This window comes from Topomyia yanbarensis, chromosome 3 (genome assembly GCF_030247195.1).
Source record: "Topomyia yanbarensis strain Yona2022 chromosome 3, ASM3024719v1, whole genome shotgun sequence".
In the NCBI taxonomy this organism is placed as follows: domain Eukaryota; kingdom Metazoa; phylum Arthropoda; class Insecta; order Diptera; family Culicidae; genus Topomyia; species Topomyia yanbarensis.
This window is the reverse complement of record NC_080672.1, coordinates 133279493-133303082: the sequence shown is the minus strand read 5'-3', so window position 1 is coordinate 133303082 and position 23590 is coordinate 133279493. Positions and strand designations below refer to the sequence as shown.

At 40.5% G+C, this 23590-nt stretch overlaps 2 protein-coding genes across 5 annotated transcripts; one reads left to right on the top strand and one right to left on the bottom strand.

Moving 5' to 3' along the window:
* Positions 1–305: 305 nt before the first annotated feature.
* On the top strand, positions 306–3758 carry LOC131693835 (zinc finger protein 578-like). Its single transcript, XM_058982032.1, has 6 exons — positions 306–343; positions 422–658; positions 1491–2169; positions 2749–3002; positions 3055–3271; positions 3325–3758. The coding sequence occupies exons 2-6, from the start codon at positions 508–510 to the stop codon at positions 3527–3529; spliced, it is 1506 nt and encodes a 501-aa protein (XP_058838015.1). The 5' UTR covers positions 306–343; positions 422–507; the 3' UTR covers positions 3530–3758.
* A 10971-nt stretch (positions 3759–14729) lies between these two features.
* Positions 14730–18472, bottom strand: LOC131693836 (zinc finger protein 699-like). Of its 4 annotated transcripts, none has more exons than XM_058982035.1 (6): positions 18319–18472; positions 17166–17268; positions 16414–17050; positions 16116–16342; positions 15622–15838; positions 14730–15560 (listed from the first exon to the last, which is right to left on the bottom strand). In XM_058982035.1, exons 2-6 carry the CDS (start codon positions 17257–17259, stop codon positions 15344–15346), a joined length of 1392 nt encoding a protein of 463 aa, XP_058838018.1. In that variant the 5' UTR covers positions 17260–17268; positions 18319–18472; the 3' UTR covers positions 14730–15343. The 4 variants fall into 4 exon arrangements, with proteins under 4 accessions (XP_058838018.1, XP_058838016.1, XP_058838017.1 ...); XM_058982033.1 differs by having other exon boundaries at positions 14732–15560; positions 16116–16348; XM_058982034.1 differs by having other exon boundaries at positions 14732–15560; positions 16116–16348; positions 18276–18450.
* Between the last annotated feature and the right edge of the window lie 5118 nt (positions 18473–23590).

Sequence of the window (23590 nt, the reverse complement as noted above, 5' to 3'; positions counted from 1 at the left end):
ATTTTTCACATGAAACCTATGTGATTTTTTGGCTCAGTGATAGAATTATGGAAAATCGTATACGCATACCCAGTAAAGTTCAGCCGGAAATGAACTGAAATTCTGGCTGGTTCCAGTTCGTATTCCGGCTCCAGTGCAACAACCGATTCTAACTAGAATCGGTTGTGTCACTGGAGCCGGAATACGAACTGAAACCAGCCAGATTTCCGGTTCATTTCCGGCTGAGCTTAACTGGGTATATGCGTATACGATTTTCCATAATTACATATTATAATATCTTAGAAAATTTTCATCAGTGTGTAAATAGCAAATTCGACGCTGACAGATAAATCGTAAACAGAAGGTTAATGTCGAGATGGACCGAACACGGTCTTAGACGTCAAATGACAGCACAAACAAAAAAAAACAAAAAAAACAGAAGGTTAATATTTAGATTGGTGTCTTTGTTAGGGAATTCAGCGTCGTAAAAATTCTGGACAGTCCGGCAGAAAAATACGTAAATACGCGATGGCCAGATCAAGACATCTTCAGGCCAAATACGAAGCTTCATATCGGCAGCGACAGCGGGAGAAAAAATTACTCCAGAAAGCTGCCATGACCGGTAGTGTATATTCGCAACATTCTAGACAACGAAAAAAGCTACCACAAAAGACTCAAGGTAAGTCGTTGGATTCCAATTTATATTCGCAATATTCTGGTTGCAGTTGAAAATCGAAATAGAGTACATGCGCCTTCTGCATGACAAGAAAATTATTTACTGAAGTCACGATGTTGCGTTAGAAATATTTCAAAGAGGGATTCGTCCCAATATTGATTAAATTGATTTCTTTAATCGCATATTTCGCGAACCGTTAAGTCGCGCGAATGGTGGAAATGTTAGTTACAGAAGTTTTGTAGAATGTATGCAACTTCGTAGATGTCAGAGCGTTTCGTTTATGTCAAATAGTCATATATTATGATTGATCGAAGCTACTATCTCCTGGACAAAATTTCTTAGAAGATTAAAAATCATTACAGATGTCATTGCGTTAAGTATTACAGTGATTCGTTGGTTGGGCCACAGCCTTGTCCAACTAACGAATTTGATTCGCTAGTTAGACCGACTGACATCAAAAACTCTCCAACAGAGATGTTGGCAGTGTAAATGCATCTGTACACATTTCTAAATATTGTCAGATTGATTGTCAAAGTAAATTTGGCGTAGTTTTTGCATGGCAGGTAACACCGCAAATCTTGTTTTTTCCAGAGACGTTCAATAAAAAGCTTCGTCCCCAAATCGCTTGTCTACATTTTTGCATAAAAAATTATAAATTGTAATGAAATGATACATTATAATGCGCAAAAGTTTTGGTCAATTCGCTTCACCCAAAGTTCTAAAAAAAATCACAAGAAAGTGTTTTGTTTTACATTGAAATCCTAATTTCTCTTCATCTTGATGGTTATTGTAACAATTGATAGAAAATGATTGTTATTTTTTTCTTTACTTTTAGCACTTAATGAATCAGTAACGAATTACTGCTTTAACGATATCAATAAGAGCCCTTCAAAATTATCTCTGCACAGAGATCCTCTATTGGAAGTCTTCACAATACGAGATGCTCCATTTGCCGAAGTTCTTACAGAAGATCGTATGGTTGAAACCGCTCCCATAAAAATCGAACTTGCTGATCCCACTGAAATGAAATCCTGTGCTCTCTGTTTGCGAGCCTGTGGAACACAGCTAATGATCGATTTCTCTTCCGAACAAGGAAAAGGCGATTTTCAGTCATTTGATTATCAGCAAAAACTTGATGTGACTCTTGGTCATGATCTAAATCTTGAGCGGTGTTCAATCTGTCGAACATGTTGGCGGCTAATTGAAACATTTGCCGACTTCAAGGACTGTTGTTTGAAAGCGCAACTTCGAGCCGGTCAATCTTTGCAAGGAATGATTGACGAAGAATCCGATCCTTGGTTGAGTAGTGTTACGCTAGAAGCAGTTGACCAAATTCACAATATGGTTCAAACACATACGCTACGTATGAATTCAGAAGAAATTGTAACGAAAGTTGATCCTCGTACTCCATGTCATGCTTCCGGTTCGAATAGTAAATTAGACGAGGTTGCAAGTGCAGCCGAGCCGATCTCGTTTGAAGTATCAATGGTGGACTCGACAGATACGAAAGAGAAGTAGGTTCAACAGGGATGGGGCTCGTGGATACGAAAAAACTTAATGTCAAATGCAATCAGCGAAAACTGTTATGCGAGAGAAAAGATAACGCTCCTAACGTAAACCCTAATCAAAGCAACTCTTGCTTGAAAGGACAAGTGAGTTCTACAAGATGACGACACGAATGAACTCACGATGAATGAAGTTCATGTTTGACAATTCTCGGTGGTTTGTTTACTTTGTCAGTTGCGTGAGTGCGAGTGCAACGGGTGCTCATCTGTTACATTCGAGCTCACGCAACTCGTATGTAAACAAGCCACCGAGAATTGTCAAACGGCTCATTTTGCGGGGTTATGTCGGTTGGTGTAAAACCTAAGTGACCAAATGATTAAAACCCCAATAAACAACAATAACAATCTTCCTTGACCTATTATATTATATGATATACAATGTAAACTAACAGATTTTCGTACTCAATGAAATTATAAATTGCACAACTAACAGAATAAAAGAAAAAGAAAGCATCTATCCACGAGTCCGGTCCCAGGGTTTATACATAATATTCAAGCAACGTGTTTATCTTTTATTTACCATTCTAGTATCGTAGTTTTTGAACCTGAGAATGTCCAACAGGACGAACCCATGCGCGTGACCAAGGTTGACAAAATTAAAATTCAAATTTGTGAGAAATGTCAAAGGCGATTTGATACGAAAGCAGGACTGGCCGTGCATGTGTTGCGATGTACAGCTACTGAAGAGCAAGGGGCTGCGAAATCAACACATACATGCAATTTATGCTCTGTCACGTTCACCGCCCGGTCGGCATTAGTTGGTCACCTTAACAAGCACAAAGGTAGTTGTAAATGTGAATTAATTTAATCCTCACTAACCTACTACTGTTACAGGTATAAAACCATACAAATGTCGTAAAAATTGTGAAACATATTTCTACGGAACTCAAAACAGACGACAACACGAACACATCTGTAGTGTACAACAAGTGGTTTGTTACATATGTGGTTTACTACTCAATTCAAAGAGATACCTTAGATGTCACATGAACTCCATACATGGGGATATAAAATATGCTTGTGGAATTTGTGGACGGACGTTCCCAACCAGGTTTATTTTTTGTTTCCATCATATCATTCAATACATACGTACTATATTTGCAGGACACGTCTTGAGATACACGAACTGACGCATTCGAATGAACGCAAACATGGATGTGATGTGTGCAGCAAAACTTACAAATCAGCCGTTGCCCTTAAAGTTCATAAACGTATACATACCCAAGAAAAGCCATTCAAGTGCCCCAAATGTGGGGAGGCTTTCATGTACACCCATGTCCTGAAGAAACACGTTAAGCGCGTTCATTGAATCGGTTGCTAGCAATTATCTGGTACATCCATATTTGAGTTACTTTGGTAGCATCTCAGCATCAAAACCATTCCCCAGAAAATAAAATGCCAAAGCTCAGAAGAGTTTTCTCCAGGTATGTATGTATGATAATGTGTAACTATCACCTATTGTAGCAAAAGAACGTTTTACTGCTATGACTTGCAATTACATTACGATTTGTTTAATCTTTTCAAATGGAACACAATCATCTTTATGTTGTATGAAAGGCCACAGAGGGTGTCTGCAAGGCATTTCGTTTACTCAGAGGTAATCTCTTCACTCATACGGTGTACGAGCGTGTTTCAGAAACTCTCCAGTGACTAGATCTCCTGCGTCAATCGTAGACAAAGCTGGCGTATTGTAGAGAGTCCTCTCAATACTATAGCGAATGACCCACAGAGGTTAAAGCCACAAATCAACAACAACAACCTCTCAATATGTGAAGAGCCCTTCATGAAATCTTAACAGCAGAAAGTTGGCATTACCACTCTTCCTGTCCTGATCGTTTCGTTTGGGTGCTCTGAGGGTCCCTCTCAGTTCCCCTACATTATTAGGCTGTTAATGGTAAATTCAGTGCTCTGCAATCTCCCGACGGTCTTTGAACTGTGACGGTAAGTATGAAACGACTGTATCCACAAAAATGCTCGCCATTTCATTTGCATTTTCATTACCTATCTGCTTTTCGATTGATGCGCACCGGTGTACACTGAAGTCTTTTTTTATGCGGTTTTTTTTATGCGGATTTTTTTATGCGACTTTTTTTATGCGGATTTTCAAAGTTATGCGGTTTTTTTTATGCGGATTTTCAAAGTTATGCGGTTTTTTTATGCGGATTTTCAAAGTTATGCGGTTTTTTTAATGCGGATTTTCAAAGTTATGCGGTTTTTTATGCGAATTTTCAAAGTTATGCGATTCTTTTTGTGCAGCTTCCTTTTAATTTCTAGGGCATCACCTGAAGCGACTTTTATCGAAAGATAGATGCTCATGAATGCACATGCTTAAACAAAAGACATAAAATGTTCATATTTTTATTTTAGGTTATAAATAACTAGTCTTTGGGTAAGGATATGAGAAGCATTCTTGATGCAGTGAAAACTTTTTAACCGAGGCCCGCAGAGCCGAATCTCATATACCATTCGACTCAGTTCGACGAGATCAGAAAAAAAAGTCTCTGAGCGTGTATTTTTTTTACTTGGTGATAAAGCTTTTACGCCGACCCGGCACACGTTCAGTAGTTAGACCATACTACCGATTTCGTCCATCATGTGCCAGAGTGAGGGACTCTGAACAGAGAAGATAACTCTCTATTCCTCTAAACTCCACCAAGAAGTCCGACATTTGCCTGATCCCCCGGATTCCATTTGAAATGACTACTTTGGGGGGAGGCGTGTTAATGCACTTCACTTGATTCCAGGTCTAGCTGGTCGTGCTAGATTTCGCTTGTCTCGTAACCGCCATATCAGTCCTGCACGGCATGATATTCTACATGCCTTCCTCTCTACGTTGACCAGTTGGATGCCGTGGTCGATCTGGCGATTCCGGTTGGAGGGTGGCTTCCGGTTTACTGGTGCCCCAACGACCAGGGTTTGTCGCGTTCGGTGCTACTCGGCGTAGCTCCCGACGGTGGAGCTAGCCGACCTCGACGGAGAGTTACCCGACGAGAGAATGTCTCCTGCAACCGTTGACGGACACGTTATTCTTCCTTAGATGCAGTCCGGCAGAATGCCGAGGTTAGTCCAGCGATTCCCGGTGGAGGATTGCGTCCGGTTCACTGGCGCCCCGATGATTCAAGCCGGCGATTCGCTACGGACTACTCGGAATAGTCCCCGACGGTGGATCTTTCCTACTCCGACGAAAAGTTCCCCGGCAGTGGAAGATCTTCCGAAACCGATACTACCCGGGCAGATGCAGAGGTCGGTCCTGCGATTCGGGGTGGAGTGACTTCCAGTTGTCAGGCGCCCCGACGAGCATCTGCCGGCGCTACTTCCCGATCTATTCGAATCAGTCCCCGGCGGGGGCCTAGTCTACTCCGACGGAGAAATTTCCCGACGTTGAAATTTCTCTCGAAATCGTTATCTCGATGCTGGTCGGTTAGGTGCCGAGGTCAGTATTGCGATTCCAAGGAGTCACGGTTCCGACAGCATAAGTCATTAAGTGACTTTACGCTTGTCTGGACATGCCGCAGACTCAGGTGATTCGCATTTAATGCCAAAAGATCCTGACTCCTGCGTTGCAGAAGAAAAAGAGCTAAGTAGCCGGGAAACTCTAAGCTTGCTCATATGACCCTACTCCACGCTTTTTTCTAAACTTTCTTACTTCAAATCCTTGCTTTTCCTTGAGTACTATGGCTCTTAATATTGAAAAATATTTCACACCTTATGTGTTTTTTTATGCGGATTTTCAAAATTATGCAGTTTTTTTATGCGGATTTTCAAAGTTATGCGGTTTTATTTTATGCGGTTTTTTCAAAGTTACGCGGTTTTTTTTATGCGGATTTTCAAAGTTATGCGGTTTTTTTTATGCGGATTTTTTTATGCGGTACGTATCCCCCGCATAAAAAAAAACTTCAGTGTAGTGGAGTGCACTGGTTTTGCACTTTCGAGCAGAAGTGTGCAAAACCAGTGCACTCCACTACACCGGTGCGCATCAATCGAAAATCCCAATAGTGTTTCAGTTACCCATCTTATGGAGTTTTCGATTGATGTGCACGGATGTACTGGTTTTGCACTTTCTTGCGGAAGTGCAGAAAACTGGATATGTTCCATTGCCACTTCACTTCTGCTAGAAAGTGCAAAACTAGTGCACTCCACTACACCGGTGCACTGCCATTGAAAACGGTATTGCAGAAGCAGTAAGAGAGAGAGAGAGAGAGAGAGAGAGAGAGAGAGAGAGAGAGAGAGCGCATTGAAATGACAGATACACCATCCGCCAAAAGTTTGGAATCGCTTCAATAAGTATTGCAACACCCATACTGAATATTGCAACACCTCAAAAAGTTTAGCATCACTTTAAAAGTGTAAACTCAGGATGTTATATCCCGAGATCCTGCAACTCTCTTCAGCAAAGTTGTTCTAATGACCAAGTGGGTTCGACAAGTGAACATTTTGAGTCAGAATTTTGTCACTACGTGGCGCTAGTGTCCATGTGAAGTTAAGTATTTTAACTTGATTCATCTCGTTTCCCGAACGCCCCACATTGTTCGTTTCTTCAATAAAGTTGTTGAAATAGAATGTCCGTGTAGATGATAATACTTTTAGTTCGGTATGCTGTTACTACGTGGCGCTAGTGTACATGTGTAATAAGACATTTCTATCGAGTAATTCTGACTACCTATAGGTTAGTTTCTTAGAAAGTTAGTTTCTTCAGATAAATCCAGTGTTTTTCTCCTATCAGGGGTTATGGAAATGATCACGAGCAGCAGGTTATGCTGGTCGAGATCATCTGTCTAGCTCAATCATACTATTTGGATATCAGCTAGATTCTTTAAGATGCATTGGATCGTAAAATTATAAAAAGGCGACACCCCAATCATAACCAATAATTAAAAGAATGCCCCAACGATATAAATGAAGAAACTCTTAAAAAGCTTGGATCAATACTGATGCAGTATATTTTGAGGAAGTCAACAAAAAAATACTTAGAAAACAAGATTTTATCACTTTCCAATCAACTTGAGAAATAAAAATAATATCAGATCTTTCCACTATATTTAAGATATTCCTATTTACCGGATATTAATTGCAGGTCCTAGTGAGTGCAGAATTCCAGATTTGGTTCATTTGATTCTCAGGGAAATAAACCTTTGACGTTTGATACATTTCAAAAAAAAATCCAAGCACGGCGTTGTAATAGCGTCAGTCTTAATACTAGTTTATAAAGACGTAAATCTGAATTTAAAGAATCATATTATATTTAACATTATTGTAGCTTTCCGCAGTGACCGATAACAGAATAACAGAAAGTTGCGAGGAGAATGAGCGCGTTGGGCCAGTTTGGTCGAGGCACATTTCGATTGTGAGCCAGTGAATGCCTGACGCACATGAGTGGCTGAGCTGATGGTGGTCACTGTCAATGATCAAGCGAAGACTATGAAATGGAAACGTGTACGGTATAAAAAAGAGAAAGACTGCTGCTCTAATCAATGACTGTTCGAACTCACTAAACAAAACATACTAAAAGTTTTAAATACTATCCAAGTTAGCGAACACATAACAAAAGTTGACTATTCATACGTCTCCCAACCTTTGAACGGAACGGATCGTTATATTTCACAGTGGTGTTCGGTGTGTAAATTTTAGTGAGTGAAGGTCATCCTTTGTTCGTTCGTTAGCTGCCATTCTGCTGGTGCCGGCAGTAAATCCAGTACATTGTTTTCGCTGGAGCGGAACAATCGACGTTGTTTGCAGATAAGTTTTGCTTTATTTTTTTTCCTCGTTTGCTTTCTTTCCTTTTCCCTACTTTTACTCTACCTTGTAATCAAATAATAAGACACATTCCCGTTTATATAACGTTCTGCCCTCGTGCTTAAATGGCCGAGGGCGAAATACCATCTGATGTAATCATGGAAGTCCCTGATCCCCCTAATACTCGCATTGCTCCCCGTATAAAGCAGTACCCAGAAGGTTCCTCTGGGCCATGGGTGGTATATTTTCGGACCGGAGAGAAATCGGTTAATATATTAAAACTTTCTCGAGATCTGACTGCTAATTACCCGGCCGTAACTCAGATAACACGTGTTCGGGCAAACAAGATACGTGTTCTAGTGAATGATCTCGGCCAGGCAAACGCGATTGCTTGCTGTGAGGGCTTTACGCGGGAATTTAAAGCGTACGTGCCTTGTGTGGCCTGTGAAATCGATGGGGTAGTGTCCGAACCGGGCCTGAAATGCGAAGAACTGTTGGAGCACGAGGTTGCTGGTTTAAGGACCCCTCTCTTGAACAGATTAAGATCTTAGAATGCAAACAATTGTATACCGCAAACACCGAGGGAGGTAAGACTACCTACTCTCTATCAGGCTCGCTTCGGGTGACATTCGCCGGGTCCTCTCTTCCTAACTACATCCTCCTTGACAAGGTTCGCCTACCAGTTCGTCTGTTTGTACCGCGGGTCATGAGCTGCAGCAATTGCAAGCAGTTGGGCCACACAGCCACATATTGTGGAAATAAGAAACGATGCGGCAAATGCGAAGGAGAGCATGAGGATGACTCTTGCGACAAAGAAACTGAAAAGTGTATTTGCTGCGGGGGCCCTTCACATGCTCTTAAATCATGTCCTGCGTACAAGCAGCGCGGGGATAAAATTAAGCGCTCCCTTCAGGAACGCTAAAGGCGTTCTTATGCAGAAATGCTAAAGAATGCTTCGCCATCTGTCCTGTCCGAAAATCCCTATGCCCCTCCTACATTGCCTCGTAAGGGTGCCAAGGTGTCGTCCACTCAGAGTGCGCCAACTACAATCAATAAATCCAACGGAAGTGATGCACAAAAGCCGAAGCAATTTGCTCCAGGACTTGGAAATATTAATTCTAACAAGGAGTACCCACCACTTCCAGGGACATCAAAAACCCCAAATGTCCCCTTTTTTCAAACAGATACTAATTCCAGTAGCGGACTAATGAAATTTTCTGACATAGTGGACTTAATTTTCACAGCTTTCAATGTTACTGATCCTATTAAAAGCCTTCTGATACGTTTTTTCCCTATAGTGCAAACATTTTTGAAGCAGTTGACTACTAAATGGCCCCTCCTAGCAGCGATCGTATCCTTCGATGGCTAAGTCATCGAACGAGGTCACTGATTCGATCACTGTCCTACAGTGGAATTGCAGAAGTATCCTCCCGAAAATCAATTCCTTCAAATTCTTACTAAACAGTTTAAAATGTGATGCTTTCGCATTATGTGAAACCTGGTTAACTTCCGATATAAATCTCAACTTCCACGACTTTAATATAATCCGTCTGGATCGAGAAAACCCTTATGGAGGAGTACTTTTGGGGATCAAAAAGTGCTATTCTTTCAACCGAATTAACCTCCCTTCGACACCAGGCATTGAAATTGTCGCTTGTCAAGTTCTAATCAAAGTCAAAGACCTCTGCATTGCTTCCATCTACATTCCTCCTAGAGCCTCGGTAGGGGACCGAACGCTTTGTAATATCACGGAATCCTTACCGGCACCGCGGCTAGTTCTGGGAGACTTTAACTCGCACGGTACGGTATGGGGCTGTATTCATGATGATAATAGATCAACATTAATCCAAGATCTTTGCGATAATTTCAACATGACCATCTTGAAAACGGGAGAAATGACGCGGATTCCTACACCACCAGCACGCGCAAGCGCGTTGGATTTGTCGCTTTGCTCGACATCGCTACAGTTAGATTGCATGTGGAAGGTGATCCCTGATCCCCACGGTAGCGATCATTTGCCTATCGTGATTTCAATTGCTAACGCTTCAAGACCATCGGAAACAATCAATGTATCGTATGACCTCACACGGAACATTGATTGGAAGAGTTACGCGACCGCGATATCCGTTAAAATCGAATCCACTCAAGAACTTCCTCCGGAGGAAGAGTACAGGTTTTTGGCTGGCTTGATTCTCGACAGTGCGAATCAAGCTCAGACTAAACCAGTACCCAGCGCGAATACCCATGGACGGTCTCCCACCCTGTGGTGGGATAAAGAGTGCTCAGAGCTGTACGCGGAAAAGTCCACTGCATATAAGGCCTTCCGGGAAGACGGGTTACCCGCTAGCTATCAACAGTACGCGTCGTTAGAAAGGCGAATGAAGAGTCTAATGAAAGCCAAAAAACGCAGTTATTGGCGCCGGTTCGTCGACGGGTTAACGAGAGAAACAGCGATGAGCACTCTTTGGGGTACGGCTCGACGTATGCGTAACCGTAATAGTACCAACGAGAACGTGGAATATTCAAACCGTTGGATATTCGCTTTCGCCAAGAAGATCTGTCCGGACTCTGTCCCGGTACAGAAAACGTGCCTCGCCGCGTCTCCTCACGATACCGCGAACGAAACACCGTTTTCGATGGTGGAGTTCTCACTTGCTCTCTTATCGTGCAACAATAACGCCCCAGGGTTAGACAGAATCAAATTCAACTTGCTGAAGAATCTGCCTGACACTGCAAAAAGGCGCTTGTTGAATTTATTTAACAAGTTTCTTGAGGGTAACATTGTCCCTTATGAATGGAGGCAAGTGAAGGTCATCGCCATCCAAAAACCAGGAAAACCAGCCTCCGACCACAACTCGTATCGGCCGATTGCAATGCTGTCCTGTATTCGGAAGTTGTTCGAGAAAATGATCTTGTTTCGCCTCGACAATTGGGTTGAAGCAAATGGCTTACTGTCAGATACACAATTTGGCTTCCGCAAAGGCAAAGGGACGAACGATTGCCTTCCGTTGCTTTCTACAGAAATCCAAATGGCCTATGCTAACAAAGAGCAGATGGCATCAGTCTTCTTGGATATTAAGGGGGCTTTTGACTCAGTTTCTATCAACATTCTGTCAGAGAAGCTGCACCAGCATGGTCTTTCACCAATTTTAAATAACTTTTTGCTAAACCTGTTGTCTGAAAAGCACATGCACTTTTCGCATGGCGATTTAACAACATCGCGATTTAGCTACATGGGTCTTCCCCAGGGCTCATGTCTAAGTCCCCTGCTCTACAATTTTTACGTGAATGACATTGACGATTGTCTTGCCAATTCATGCACGCTAAGGCAACTTGCAGACGACGGGGTGGTCTCTGTTACAGGGCCCAAAGCTGCCGACTTGCAAGGACCATTACAAAATACCTTGGACAATTTGTCTGCTTGGGCTCTTCAGCTGGGTATTGAGTTCTCCACGGAGAAAACTGAGTTGGTTGTTTTTTCTAGGAAGCGTGAGCCGGCGCAACTCCAGCTTTTATTAATGGGTGCAACGATCAACCAGGTCTGGTTCGACTCTAAAGGTACCTGGGGATGTCACATTAGGTATCTGAAACAGAAATGCCAACAAAGGATCAATTTTCTCCGAACAATAACTGGAACATGGTGGGGTGCTCACCCAGGAGACCTGATCAGGTTGTACCAAACAACGATATTGTCGGTGATGGAGTACGGGTGTTTCTGTTTCCGCTCCGCTGCGAACATACACTTCATCAAACTGGAGAGAATCCAGTATCGTTGCCTTGGGTTACATGCACTCGACCCATACGATGAGTCTCGAAGTGCTGGCGGGCGTTCTTCCGCTAAAAAATCAATTTTGGGAACTCTCATATCGATTGCTCATCCGATGCGACATTCTGAACCCGTTGGTGATTCAAAATTTCGAGAGGCTCGTCGAGCTTAATTCTCAAACCCGTTTTATGTCCTTGTACTTCGACTACATGGCACAGAGCATCAATCCTTCTTCGTACAATCCCAACCGTGTCCGTTTCCTAGATACTTCTGATTCTACTGTATTCTTCGACACATCCATGAAAGAAGAGATTCGTGGAATCCCGGACCATATACGCCCGCAGGTGATCCCCATTATATTTTATAATAAATTCCGAGAAGTCGACTGCGACAAAATGCTTTACACTGACGGATCAAATCTCGATGGGTCCACTGGCTTCGGTATCTTCAACAATACTATCACCGCTTCATTCAAGCTCAATGATCCCGCTTCAGTTTACGTCGCAGAGTTAGCTGCAATTCGGTACACCCTTGGGATCATCGACACTCTGCCCACAGATCACTACTTCATCGTTTCGGACAGCCTCAGCTCTATCGAGGCTCTTCGTGCGGTGAAGCCAAAAAAGCAACTCCCGTATTTTCTGGGGATGATACAGGAGTCCTTGTGTACGTTATCTGAAAAATCTTATCAGATTACCTTTGTTTGGGTCCCCTCACATTGTTCTATCCCGGGCAATGAAAAGGCCGACTCATTAGCAAAGGTGGGCGCATTAAATGGTGACATATACGAAAGACCAATCTGCTTCAACGAATTTTTTAGTATTTGTCGTCAGAGGACGCTCAACAGTTGGCAAACCTCGTGGAGCAATGGGGAACTTGGACGATGGCTACATTCGATTATCCCAAAGGTATCAACGAAGCCTTGGTTCGGGGGGGATGGATGTGGGTCGGGATTTTATTCGCGTAATGTCCCGACTTATGTCCAATCACTACACCATCGATGCGCATTTGCGGCGTATTGGGCTTGCGGAGAGTAGTCTGTGCGCTTGTGACGAGGGCTATCACGACATCGAACACGTTGTCTGGGTATGCGCCGGGTATTGTGACGCCAGGTCTCAGTTAAAGGAATCCCTTCGGGCCCGAGGTAGACCACCCAATGTACCAGTCCGAGATATGCTGGCAACTCGTGATTTCCCCTATATGTCCCTTATTTATACCTTCATAAAAACGATAAATATCCCAATTTAGTCCCTCTCTTTTATTTCTCGTTTTTAGAGTTTCCTCCTGCCTTGTGGAACCGATCAGCTCCAGAGTGCCACTATGTAACCGCCTTCGCCCTTACCACTACGCCTGCATAGAAGGAAACTGAAGCGAGAGCGACTCGAGGTCCGATGACTTTTGAAGGATTCCCCGCGGGTCCGAAGAATACCATCCGCCAATCCGGTACTCGACGACTTACTAGACTGAGGCGCAAATTTGTTTCGCTGATCCCCCTTCCCCCCGTTCGAGCGAAAGTTGCAAGTTTTGCTCTTCTTTCCCTGTCTCTCCCCTGTCCTTGATACAACTGCTGCTACACTGATGCGGAAATAAGCCACCCTCTGAATATCTTGACCAAGCATAAGTTTTAGTTAAAAAATTCAAATTAGTATTCTGTATTTCTAGTTTTAAGATAGCTATAATTTTTACTCATTTTTGAAACTCTTGTCCTCCATCTTGTAAATAGAATTGAATCCCTAGTTTTAAGATTTCTGTAAAGTTTCTCATAAATATTTGTTCCCCCTTTTGTGTACTAAACTATATTGTTAGTTTCAAGATAACCGTAAAATATTTCGTAAAATACTATTACTCCCAATTACTATCAAAGTGAATCCCTTGTTTTGAATTTTTTCATAAAAAAATCTTTTGGCCCTCTCTTGTATATTGAATCTTATTTCTAGTCTTAAGATAGCTGTAAACTTTTTTTTTCCTTTGTAAAAAAAATATTTCAACATTGTAACCTCCTAGTTTTAAGATATCCAAAATGTAAAAACATAAGCATTTGGCACCGCCAAGCTAACGCATTTGTGCCTATCAAATAAACGAAATGAATAAAAAAAAATTGACTATGTTCCCGTTTCATGTCCGGTGAACCATGTTGAGTGGCCAATACATGTCATTTCACTGATATATCTTTCTTTGTATCATTTTAGTATTTTTCTTTTATCCTCGGAAAAACGAAAACTAAGTAAAGCTAAGAAATATTTAAGCATGTATACAAATAAAGATAAAAGAATATATAAGTACACGAAATCCGGAGACTCCCTAACGCGCTGAAACATACAGAAAGTAACACAAGAAGGAACTTACTAACAGAACGAAAAAAGGAATAACCAAGGAATGAAAAAATACAATATGAAACATGAAACCTACAACTTCTCAGAAGAAGTAATCTAAAAAGGAGATTGCATAATTTACAATGTCATAGATACTCGCAAAGAAATAAGGAATTGATTAATAGGCGGTAAATACCAGCGTCAAGGTAAATTATAAAAAAGGAAAGGTAAGATTGCATAATAACCAATAATATTAACATTGATACCGAATGGTTTTTTCACATTGAAAAACATGTTTAAATGGCGCCCATGCGCTAATTCGTCCTAGTTTAAATTCGGGTTGAGGGGGCATGCATTTTTGGCCTAGGCAGGAATGCCGATCAGACCGGATCTAAACCAAAAATGTACTATAAGGAAAACCATTGGTGTATACCGTAAATAAAATGATGGTCACAATTGAAATTCCTCCCAATCATGATTGCAATGAGATTCACGGTAGAAACGTCTTACTGGGTCCAAATGAGAACCGTAACTCAATAAGCATCGCTTACTGTTTTGATTGCAACCATTTGTCTAGTAGATTCGCATCAGTACCGTGATGAAACTTAGCACTGGGGAAATGCTATATGATACGGTTTGAAAATTATTAATTAATACCTCGGCATCCTTGGACAGTGCCCTGAAGTGTTGATATAGTTGCAATTGAAGTCGTTATCATAGTGTCATGGAATTTTTGTACCTGGTGATTTTAATTTCCAATTCGGGTATGTTGTGTATAGGATTAACATCATGCATCAAGTACTGAAAATACAACTTCACATCTACTAAAGTTCCTTTGCGGTGTGACGATAACTCAGGCGAATTGCTTATTAAAAGGTAAGTAAGAGTTCATACTAGATCCATATTAGTACCTCTGCAACATAATAACCACCATTGCCGATCGCACTCATATCCATCGTTCACGGGGAAAGATCAAGAACAGGGTAGACGGTGTTATATCAATAAAAATATTTCTTATTCTTCATATCGAATTGGTAATGATCATCGAAGGGCATTACAAAGTATTAATAACCGAATGCATGGCCTTATTGCATTGTTCGCTTGCAATCATATGTTGTTCATTTTAGCACAAGGTGCTATATCTCAAGTTATTAAAGATTATTGAATATTATTCATGATTTTCAAAAAAACATTTTTCATAACTTCCGAACCAGATATGATATGGATAACTACTTAGACAAGAATACATAAAACCTTTGAGTCTATCGAAGAAATTCTGGAAAATTATTGGGTTGCCTCTAAGTAATTTTGTTTACTTTGATATTCCATGGGCTCGCTGAATGTGCGTCTTTAGAGAACAATTGTAGGTAAACTTTTGATCACAAATGGTGCACGCGAAAGGTTTTTCTTGCGTGTGAATCCTAAGATGCACCCACCGTGCGTAGGAAGTTTTGAATGCCTTCGTGCATACCTCGCATTGATAGTTTCGCTCATCAGAATGTACTAGCATGTGTTTGTTGCGAGATTTCCTAGAATAAAGAAGATAATTGTATTGTCTTTCAAAACACTTTTTCTATGCATCAAACGAACATTGATTTAAACATACGTCCACATGTTTTACAGCCAAATTTTGCCTCACCATGCACAGATAATATATGTTGTTGGAAGGTCCCTTTGGAGCTTAGCTGGATACCGCAAATGGAGCAAATCAATTTATCGATGCCGCAATATTTTTCATGCGATTTTCTTGCTTGGAAACTGTAGAAGGAAATGCCGCATTTTTGTTGACAGCTATAGGGTTTAATGCCTGTGATAAATTTAAATAAAATATACTATAGTATAATATTCTCGACTAATTAATGAGAAAGGGCGGATAACCAACTGTTTACTTTGATTGAGCTAAATTCTGAACGTCTCGTTACTCGCAGAGTAGAGAGCAAATCAGTAGACGAAAGAGGAACATATTTTTGCTGTTGTCTACAAATATGTCCAACAAGTAACGGCTCGTCTGATATTTCCGTTCAAAGCCTTTCACACCCCAACCACCACTCAGTCGAGAATTATTTCATTATTCGTGTTACTACCGTTGTGTTTGTTAATGTGATCTTCCAAGGAGCGGCGATCGGTAAATGTTGCAGAACAAATGGAACAGCTGTGGATCGCCTTGTTGGGTTTTTGTGCGTTACAATATTTATCGTGGATTTTGTATCCACTTTTTGTGTCGAACCGTCTCTTACATTTTTCGCAAGTTATAACATTTATTTCAATTTTATCTACCAGTGCTGGTTCGTGATCTTCAGGATAAAATTCACTGTTGCTAATAGAAATAAAATGATTATTCTATACTGTTAAAATTTTAATGTACCCTCCGATATAGTATACCTCTCACTTTTCAAGACAACCATTTCAGTTTCGATATTTTCATCGCTCTCCACAAATTCCGTATTGTTCACTACGTCATTTTCACCCCCAACTGCACTGTATTCCACCTCTATCTTAATAAGTGATTCAGGTGTTACAACCGCAACTTGATTACCTTCTTCGATTTCAATGAGTTCTTTTTGTTTTTGAATGGCGCGATGAATATGACCGATTTTATCTGTAGTATACCTGGACAACCAAGAATCTGTGTCCCTCTGAAACCGTAGTCCATCAAAGGTCAACTTTGCACAGCTTTCAGCTCGAGAACAACATTGTCTAAAATCAAAAAACATGTCTACTAACATCCAGCAGGTTCGACAAATGGAATAAATTGTGGCTAGTTCCTGTTCCAACGAGAGGACGTTGGTCAATTTTTCATAGCGTTGAAGCTCATCCAAACTGTTTAGATGTTGTGACTCGTTTGAGAACATGATGTCGTCTTTTGGAACAGCACGCAAACATAGAGTGCAACTCATCTTGAAATCGGAGCTGTGATCCACGTGCTTCGTTGGAGATATGGAGTTCTTGGTTTCAACGCGTTCGTAAGCTACGTTAGTGTTCTCGCATTTCGCCACAATTCGAGTGAAACCGTTTTTGACTATAATTTAAAAAAGAAACTAAAATGTGAGAAAATTCTCGATAAACGGAGACTGACGTTCTTGAAGTTTTCCAATCAACGCCTTCAATCTCCGAAAGTCTGTGTTTGTATTTACCAAGATTTTCTCCATTCATCGACATTTCCTTTTTTGTAGCCCTGAGTTTCTGGTTTAATTTTCCAGCAATCTGACGCCTTGTTCTAGGGGACATGAGAGCTGCCTGTGTAACAGAAAAAATATAAGATTCGTTTAAGTGAAGGGGTTTTATAATTTTGAGTATTCGCCACAAGACGTTTGACAACTCAACGGAGGGTTTTGTCAACATTTTTGCTTGCTCTAAATTTTTATAAACAAACTAAAAATCTTATTGTATACTACTGTGTAATGTTGGGTTACACGGCGTAATCAGTCTGATGCCAGTGTTGATCGGATAACCGAGATAAAGTGAGAAGAGCGGCGCTAAACCGCCCAAGCTAAGTCGGATGAGGTGGCTTAGTGGTGGCCGCTGCCGAAAGCGAGAGCCGACCGCCAACAAACCTCTCGTTTGTCCACTTTACTCAAATATATTGCTTGCGCTAGTTTGAGCCGGTGTGCTCGAAAAAAAAGTGACTAGGTTAATTCCAGTATACGTGTCTTGCTCCAGTTACTTCGGAACAGGCAGGAGCAAAACAAATCAGATTGTATTTTTCGTTTTCAATTTTTGCACCATTCTCTGCTCAACCTGAATACTGGCTAGTCATTCCGCTTACACAACCATCCGCGTTGGCTGTAATAAAAGCGGTTTATCCCAGGTCCGCCAGTGCAAAATTTTAAATTTCTCCCGCGGGATTATATGGTCGGTGTTAAGTCAGATCGTACTAAGTCGCAAAACCCTAAAAAATGAAATAAGCATAGTGCTGAATAAAGGTTTCTTAAGCTACATTCGACTCTTACCAAACTTTTGAAGTATGCTCCAATAAGCAAAAATTATAGCAAAAAGGCTATCGTACGATTAATAATAAACAATAAACGATTCTGCGGTTAAAATTTTAAACTCGTTTTTATTGAAATCAATACAATGTCACTTAGGGCCGATTTCTTCACCCTTGTTTAGAGCTTAAGCCAGGTTTAAACGTACTGCGGTGAACCTGGTTTAAAAGTCAGGCGAGTGTGAAGAAATCGGCCCTTCTGACTTAATAATACCGACCATATGTAGTACAAAATTGTCACCAAACTAGACAATATTACCAATAAGAATATGAAAACACCAAGATAAATAATAGATTTTAACCTTTTCCTGTTCTCAATGAATCACTTAATCACACTTTGCAGACTATGTTGAGAAACTGATGAGGATATTTTCATATATTTCACAAGTAGCTATAAAAAGTAAATTGATTCAAGCAAGGACTTTTTTTGATTGTTTACATGCACGCAGAGTTGCCTGCAACACGATTTTTTTGAAAACCTTTTGTACACACTCAATGAACCCTAACCAGCTCTGAACTCTCGGCGAGGTTACTCAAAATTGAGTAGGGCCACAGATAACAGACGTTTAAGCTCGATTTGAATCATGTGTAAATACCCGCTACTGAAATTCCGAATAAATTAGACGACTGAAACACGTTTGGCAAACGTTTGCAGATGGCGCAGTGATCGATACAATGCAGTTAGAGTGCAGCTGTCAAACACGTGTAGCAAACAGTTGCGCAGATGGCAATAGTGAAACACGGATTTCCATCGTTTATCAATTTGAAAGTTTACACAGGTTTTTGAAGAAATTTTGTTCTAGCCCAAACGTCTGTTATCTGTGGTAGGGCTTACGCGATGCATATTACAACAGGTATAATAAAAAAATTGGTAAGCATTGGAAAATTGAAAGGCATTGGTACGAAAATTATGCTTTAAAAATATTATTTTTAAAGCATAATTTTCGTACCAATGCCTTTCAATTTTCCAATGCTTACCAATTTTCAAATCAATTTCTGTGCTGTTTTCTTCGTAACTCGACATTTCCTACCTGTAGTATTGTCCATTGTCCGTATTTTTCCAAAGGAGACGCGACGATTATTTTTCGTCGCAGCAAGATTCGTAGCGTTATTGGGCTCACGATTCGTCGCAATGTGTTTCTTATGGGATGAATAACACTTCAATAAAAGGTGGTGCAATTTTGTGTAAAAACCTTATTGTAAATAAAAACCTGAAACTTTAGAAGCACAGTTTTCAATCAGTTTTAGTGATAAATGCAGCTAAAGTAAATAATTAGCACACATTAAACTTGGGTAATACATATTTTTCGACGTTCTTGAGCATTTATTTTCAAATGCGCCAATTCAATTCGCCGCATCAAAATGATTGAATGGCTCGTTTCTAATGAAACGTACAATAATGCCCACTAAACTAAAAGGCGGCTAGGTGGGTTAAACTAGATGCTGGCGATCGGCAGGCAATTGAAACTTTGTTCTAGCCTATCCGCCGTAACTTGCCGTTTACTGTAAAAGTAGTGTGGGTGCTTGTTTGTGGAAGCATCTTTACCTAGGGCTAAGAGAAGAGAAAACAATCGCGTAGCCAATTTGATCCTGTCCTAACCTCCAATATTGAACCAGCTTCTGATTGGTCGTTTTTCCAGCCAAGAGCGATCATAATATTTTAAAACGGGATGAAAAACAGTGCTGTTGAATTTATTTTGGCTACTTTTCATACACATGAACATTTCATGCAAATTGAATAAATATCCTGAATGACGATATAACTACTTGTATTGTTAAGAGTGACACGAATAAACATATAATTCAATTTTTAAATGCAGCTAGTATTGTGAATTCTTGACAGCGGGTCGATATTTGAGGTACGATTATTTTCAGCAATTGTGAAAAACATGCAAATGGAATCTGGCAACGATGGATGTTTGTTGTCTTTGGAATTACGACAGGGCCTGGTAGATAACATTAAGAAGAGCAAAAAGCCTGTTGTTTAAAATGATGTGAGTTTACTCGTAAGGTCATCTGCTATCAATACATATGAAAAACTGACACAATTCTTCCAAAATAAAGATACCTATTTAGGTACACGCAACCATAAAATAACCTACAGAATAAGTTCTTTTAACGTAAATTTAGGTACTTTTGAGCTGTGCGTCGCTTTCGCACTTATTAGTGTTATCAAAAACAAAACGAGAGATTCGACTCAGTCGAGGTCTTCCGTGCAGCAAGGTACTTTTGAGTTGTTTGGGGTATACTCAAAATTAGGTAAATTAAACTTAAATTTAAGTAAATTAAACTCAAAGTTGAGTTATGATTTTTGCCGTAGGTTAATGGAAACTACCTTTAACATGGTTTACCTAATTTTACCTTCCTGCACGATACCACGAGATTGAGTCAAAACTACTCAATTTTAGGTAGTTTTTCAGTGGCGTGTAGTTGTGAGTTTTGCGTCGCTTACGCACTTATTATGGCGTTTTCGTTTTTTCTTGGTGCTACACCGGTGTAGTGCAAAGAAAGAGATAGACTGATTACAACCAAGTTTGAATGAGTGTAGCACCGACTACACCGGTGGAGTGCACTGTCAATAACGAATATGCCATTAGTGTTGTCAAAAACAAAGAGAGAGATTCGACTCAGTCCGGGTCTTCCATGGAATAAGGTACTTTTCAGTTGTTTGAAGTTTACTCAAAATTAGGTAGATTCAACTTAAATTTAAGTATATTTCCCACTAAACGAAATGGCGGACAGGCAGGTTAAGCTAGATGCTGGCCACAGTCTATAGAGAACAGTTGCGCAAAGAGTGAAGTCAAAAAAAGCCTACCTATCGAGCACAATTGGAATACATCTCTGATACCTCTGCAGCAAAGTTGGATTCTAATTTTGCTCGATAGGTAGACTTTTTTCGGCTTCACTTTCTGCACACTCTTTGCGTACCTTTATACTAGGGCCTTTAATGCTGGCGATCGGTGGGCTATTGAAACGTTGTTCTAGGCTATCCGCCGTAACTTGCCGTTTACTGTAAAAGTAGTGTGGATTAACTCAAGGTTGAGTATAAAAAACCTTTCAATGAGTTGTGATTTTTGCCGTGTTTAAAGGGAACCCTAATAAACATCTTATTATTCAAGAGCCTAACGACCTGCTCAGAGTATCATCCAAACAATATGTGGAATCGTTGGACTATATGGATTAAAGTTCGTGTATAATATTTTTTATTAGGGAAACTACCTTCAACAACGTTTACTTAATTTTACCTTATTCCACGATACCCCGAGATTGAGTCAAAAGAGCTCAACTTTTGGTAGTTTTTCGGAACCGGGAAGACCTCTATTTCACATTTTCTTATTCGTTTAAAAAACTACAAGGGGCAGCCCTATGGGGTTGCACGAACTGTAGACGTAGGACTATACTACTTAATGTAAAATATTTATTTTCTTAGTACTTAGTGTGTGGGAAAAACACCCGGACCGGTGAAGAAAAATCAAATTTTAGACAATATAATCACATCTCATGTATAGACCAAGCTTTCTAGTTGCTCTCAAACAGATCCTAAAAGTTCAAACACCCTTGGATAACCCCAAGTTTGTAGATGTGTTTCGATGCCACAGGATTGTAAATGGTTAATATTACGTCATGAAAATTCAATTCTTCCGTGACATTTTTTTTGCCTGCAAAATTCCCTGTGTGTATGCAAAGCTCATGATTTGTTGGGATATTAGAATTGATCGGAAAAATGCTTTCCAACGCTGCGCATTGCATACATACAGGACATTTTGCAAGTCACCAGAAGCTGTTCATTTTACCACCGCCACATGTTCAATTTACCCACTCGCTATAAACATGCCTCATTTTTGGACAGGGTTAGAAATCAAGAATCATGTTTGAAAAAAATGTGTTTATGACGAAGTATTTCTACCAGATATGCACAAAATATGTCTAACAAGAAACATATAAGGTGATTGTAATATCTCATTCACTTATTAGTTAGAAAATAATGACTTTGCTTAACGTGTTCATTTTACCGCCAGTTCCCCTACCTACCCCACATTCGCACCAAACATTGAACCCAAGCGCACAATGCAAAATCAGTCAACGCTGATGATGATGGGTAGAGCGAAAGAGACAACTAGTACCACCACGACACTATTAGCGCCACGTATATGGCACCCCTATCCCCTTTGTAATGAACTGACATAAGTCAACATCTCAGCGGGCACACAAATTATGGGCCCCACTGACAGTTTAAATTGTTCTGCTTGTTTTGCTCGAAGCTTGATTTTCACTAGTCAGATACCGTACGGCATGACCTAATTTTTAGACATTTGTTAAAAAGCGAAAATATTGGAAAGCTAATTGAAGAAATTTGTTGTTTTGGACATAGGTGAACAACAGAACCTTTACACCATGCTTCATCAGTAAATTAACCGAACTCTCGACTATCACAAAATTGTGTCGATTGAAATTGATTCTGTTTATTGTGGATCGACCCTAACGCGACGTTTTAGATGTTGGCTTTCAAATCATGGCGGCGTAGCAGATTTTTGATTAGCACATTTCACCAAAATTCAACGCGGCCATTCCCGATTGAAAGGAACGGCCGCGCTTAGCCCATCTGTCATAATATCGTGATTTTGCATAGTGAAGGGCTGAATGATAACACATTTTGTTCCAAAAACAGCCTTGCGTTATGCAACACTTTGTGCAGGTTGATTATACCAGTTGCAAGTGGGGCCAAATTCACCAAGTTCCGCAAAATTCCTTTTAAATTACAGAATTGATAAAATTGCTGGGATGAGCTAAACTAATTAATCAAATCCTGTTTCTAAAACTGTCCTTGCGTTTAAACCAAAAAGCTTATTACTACCACTACATTACTTAATTTCAAGCACAAATAGCAAATACATGTGCTAGTTAAACCAAAAATTTATTGGCAACATTACAGCGGCATTTAGGAAGCAGTTGGAGCGGTTGCCTGTTGGACGACACAGTGTAGCGTCCCTCCACAGCCAGTGTAACGGACTTCTAACTCAGCTACACTGGCTGTAAAAAACACAGCGCAGTGATCTGCTTCGTTAGCCGTTCAACAGGGAACTGAGCGTGTCTGGCCAAGTCCGTTCTTTAAATAGTCGATGATGACGTCATTCATAGAAGCGTAGCGCGCTAGGTATACCAATCCGTCGTACAGGGCTTGGGAAGCGCTATCTTCTGTGTGTTAATGCTCGATATTTTGACAAGGTTGTATATTATTTAATTTTTTAATGCTATGATATCAAAAATCATTGGGTTTATCTGTTGGAATCAACTCTTAGAAGTATTTCGGGGCGATTTGTGCAAAAAACTTGAAAATTTATCGTGAGATGGCTGAATTATATGCGTTTAAAATTGGACCACTTTTCGTTACATACCATTTTTGTAGAATTTGCAGAGTGCACCCCCATATCGAAAACAAAGACGTAGTCCTACGTCAAAAGTGATAACCGCACGCACATATTGAATAAATGTGGACGATGTGGACACCTGCGCACCATCTTGGATGTAAATAATTTTTAACTCCCATCACAACTCGCCACCCCTGACCAAGCT

Excerpts from the sequence above, each read along its gene's own strand:
- LOC131693835 (XM_058982032.1), top strand. The coding sequence starts at position 508 with ATGGCCAGATCAAGACATCTTCAGGCCAAATACGAAGCTTCATATCGG. Across the intron at positions 2,170-2,748 it reads TCGACAGATACGAAAGAGAA|TATCGTAGTTTTTGAACCTG; the intron begins GTAGGTTCAACA and ends TTACCATTCTAG. Across the intron at positions 3,272-3,324 it reads GGACGGACGTTCCCAACCAG|GACACGTCTTGAGATACACG; the intron begins GTTTATTTTTTG and ends CTATATTTGCAG.
- LOC131693836 (XM_058982033.1), bottom strand. The coding sequence starts at position 17,259 with ATGTCCCCTAGAACAAGGCGTCAGATTGCTGGAAAATTAAACCAGAAA. Across the intron at positions 15,839-16,115 it reads TCACATTAACAAACACAACG|GCATTAAACCCTATAGCTGT; the intron begins GTAGTAACACGA and ends AATTTATCACAG. Across the intron at positions 15,561-15,621 it reads GGACGTATGTTTAAATCAAT|GAAATCTCGCAACAAACACA; the intron begins GTTCGTTTGATG and ends TCTTTATTCTAG.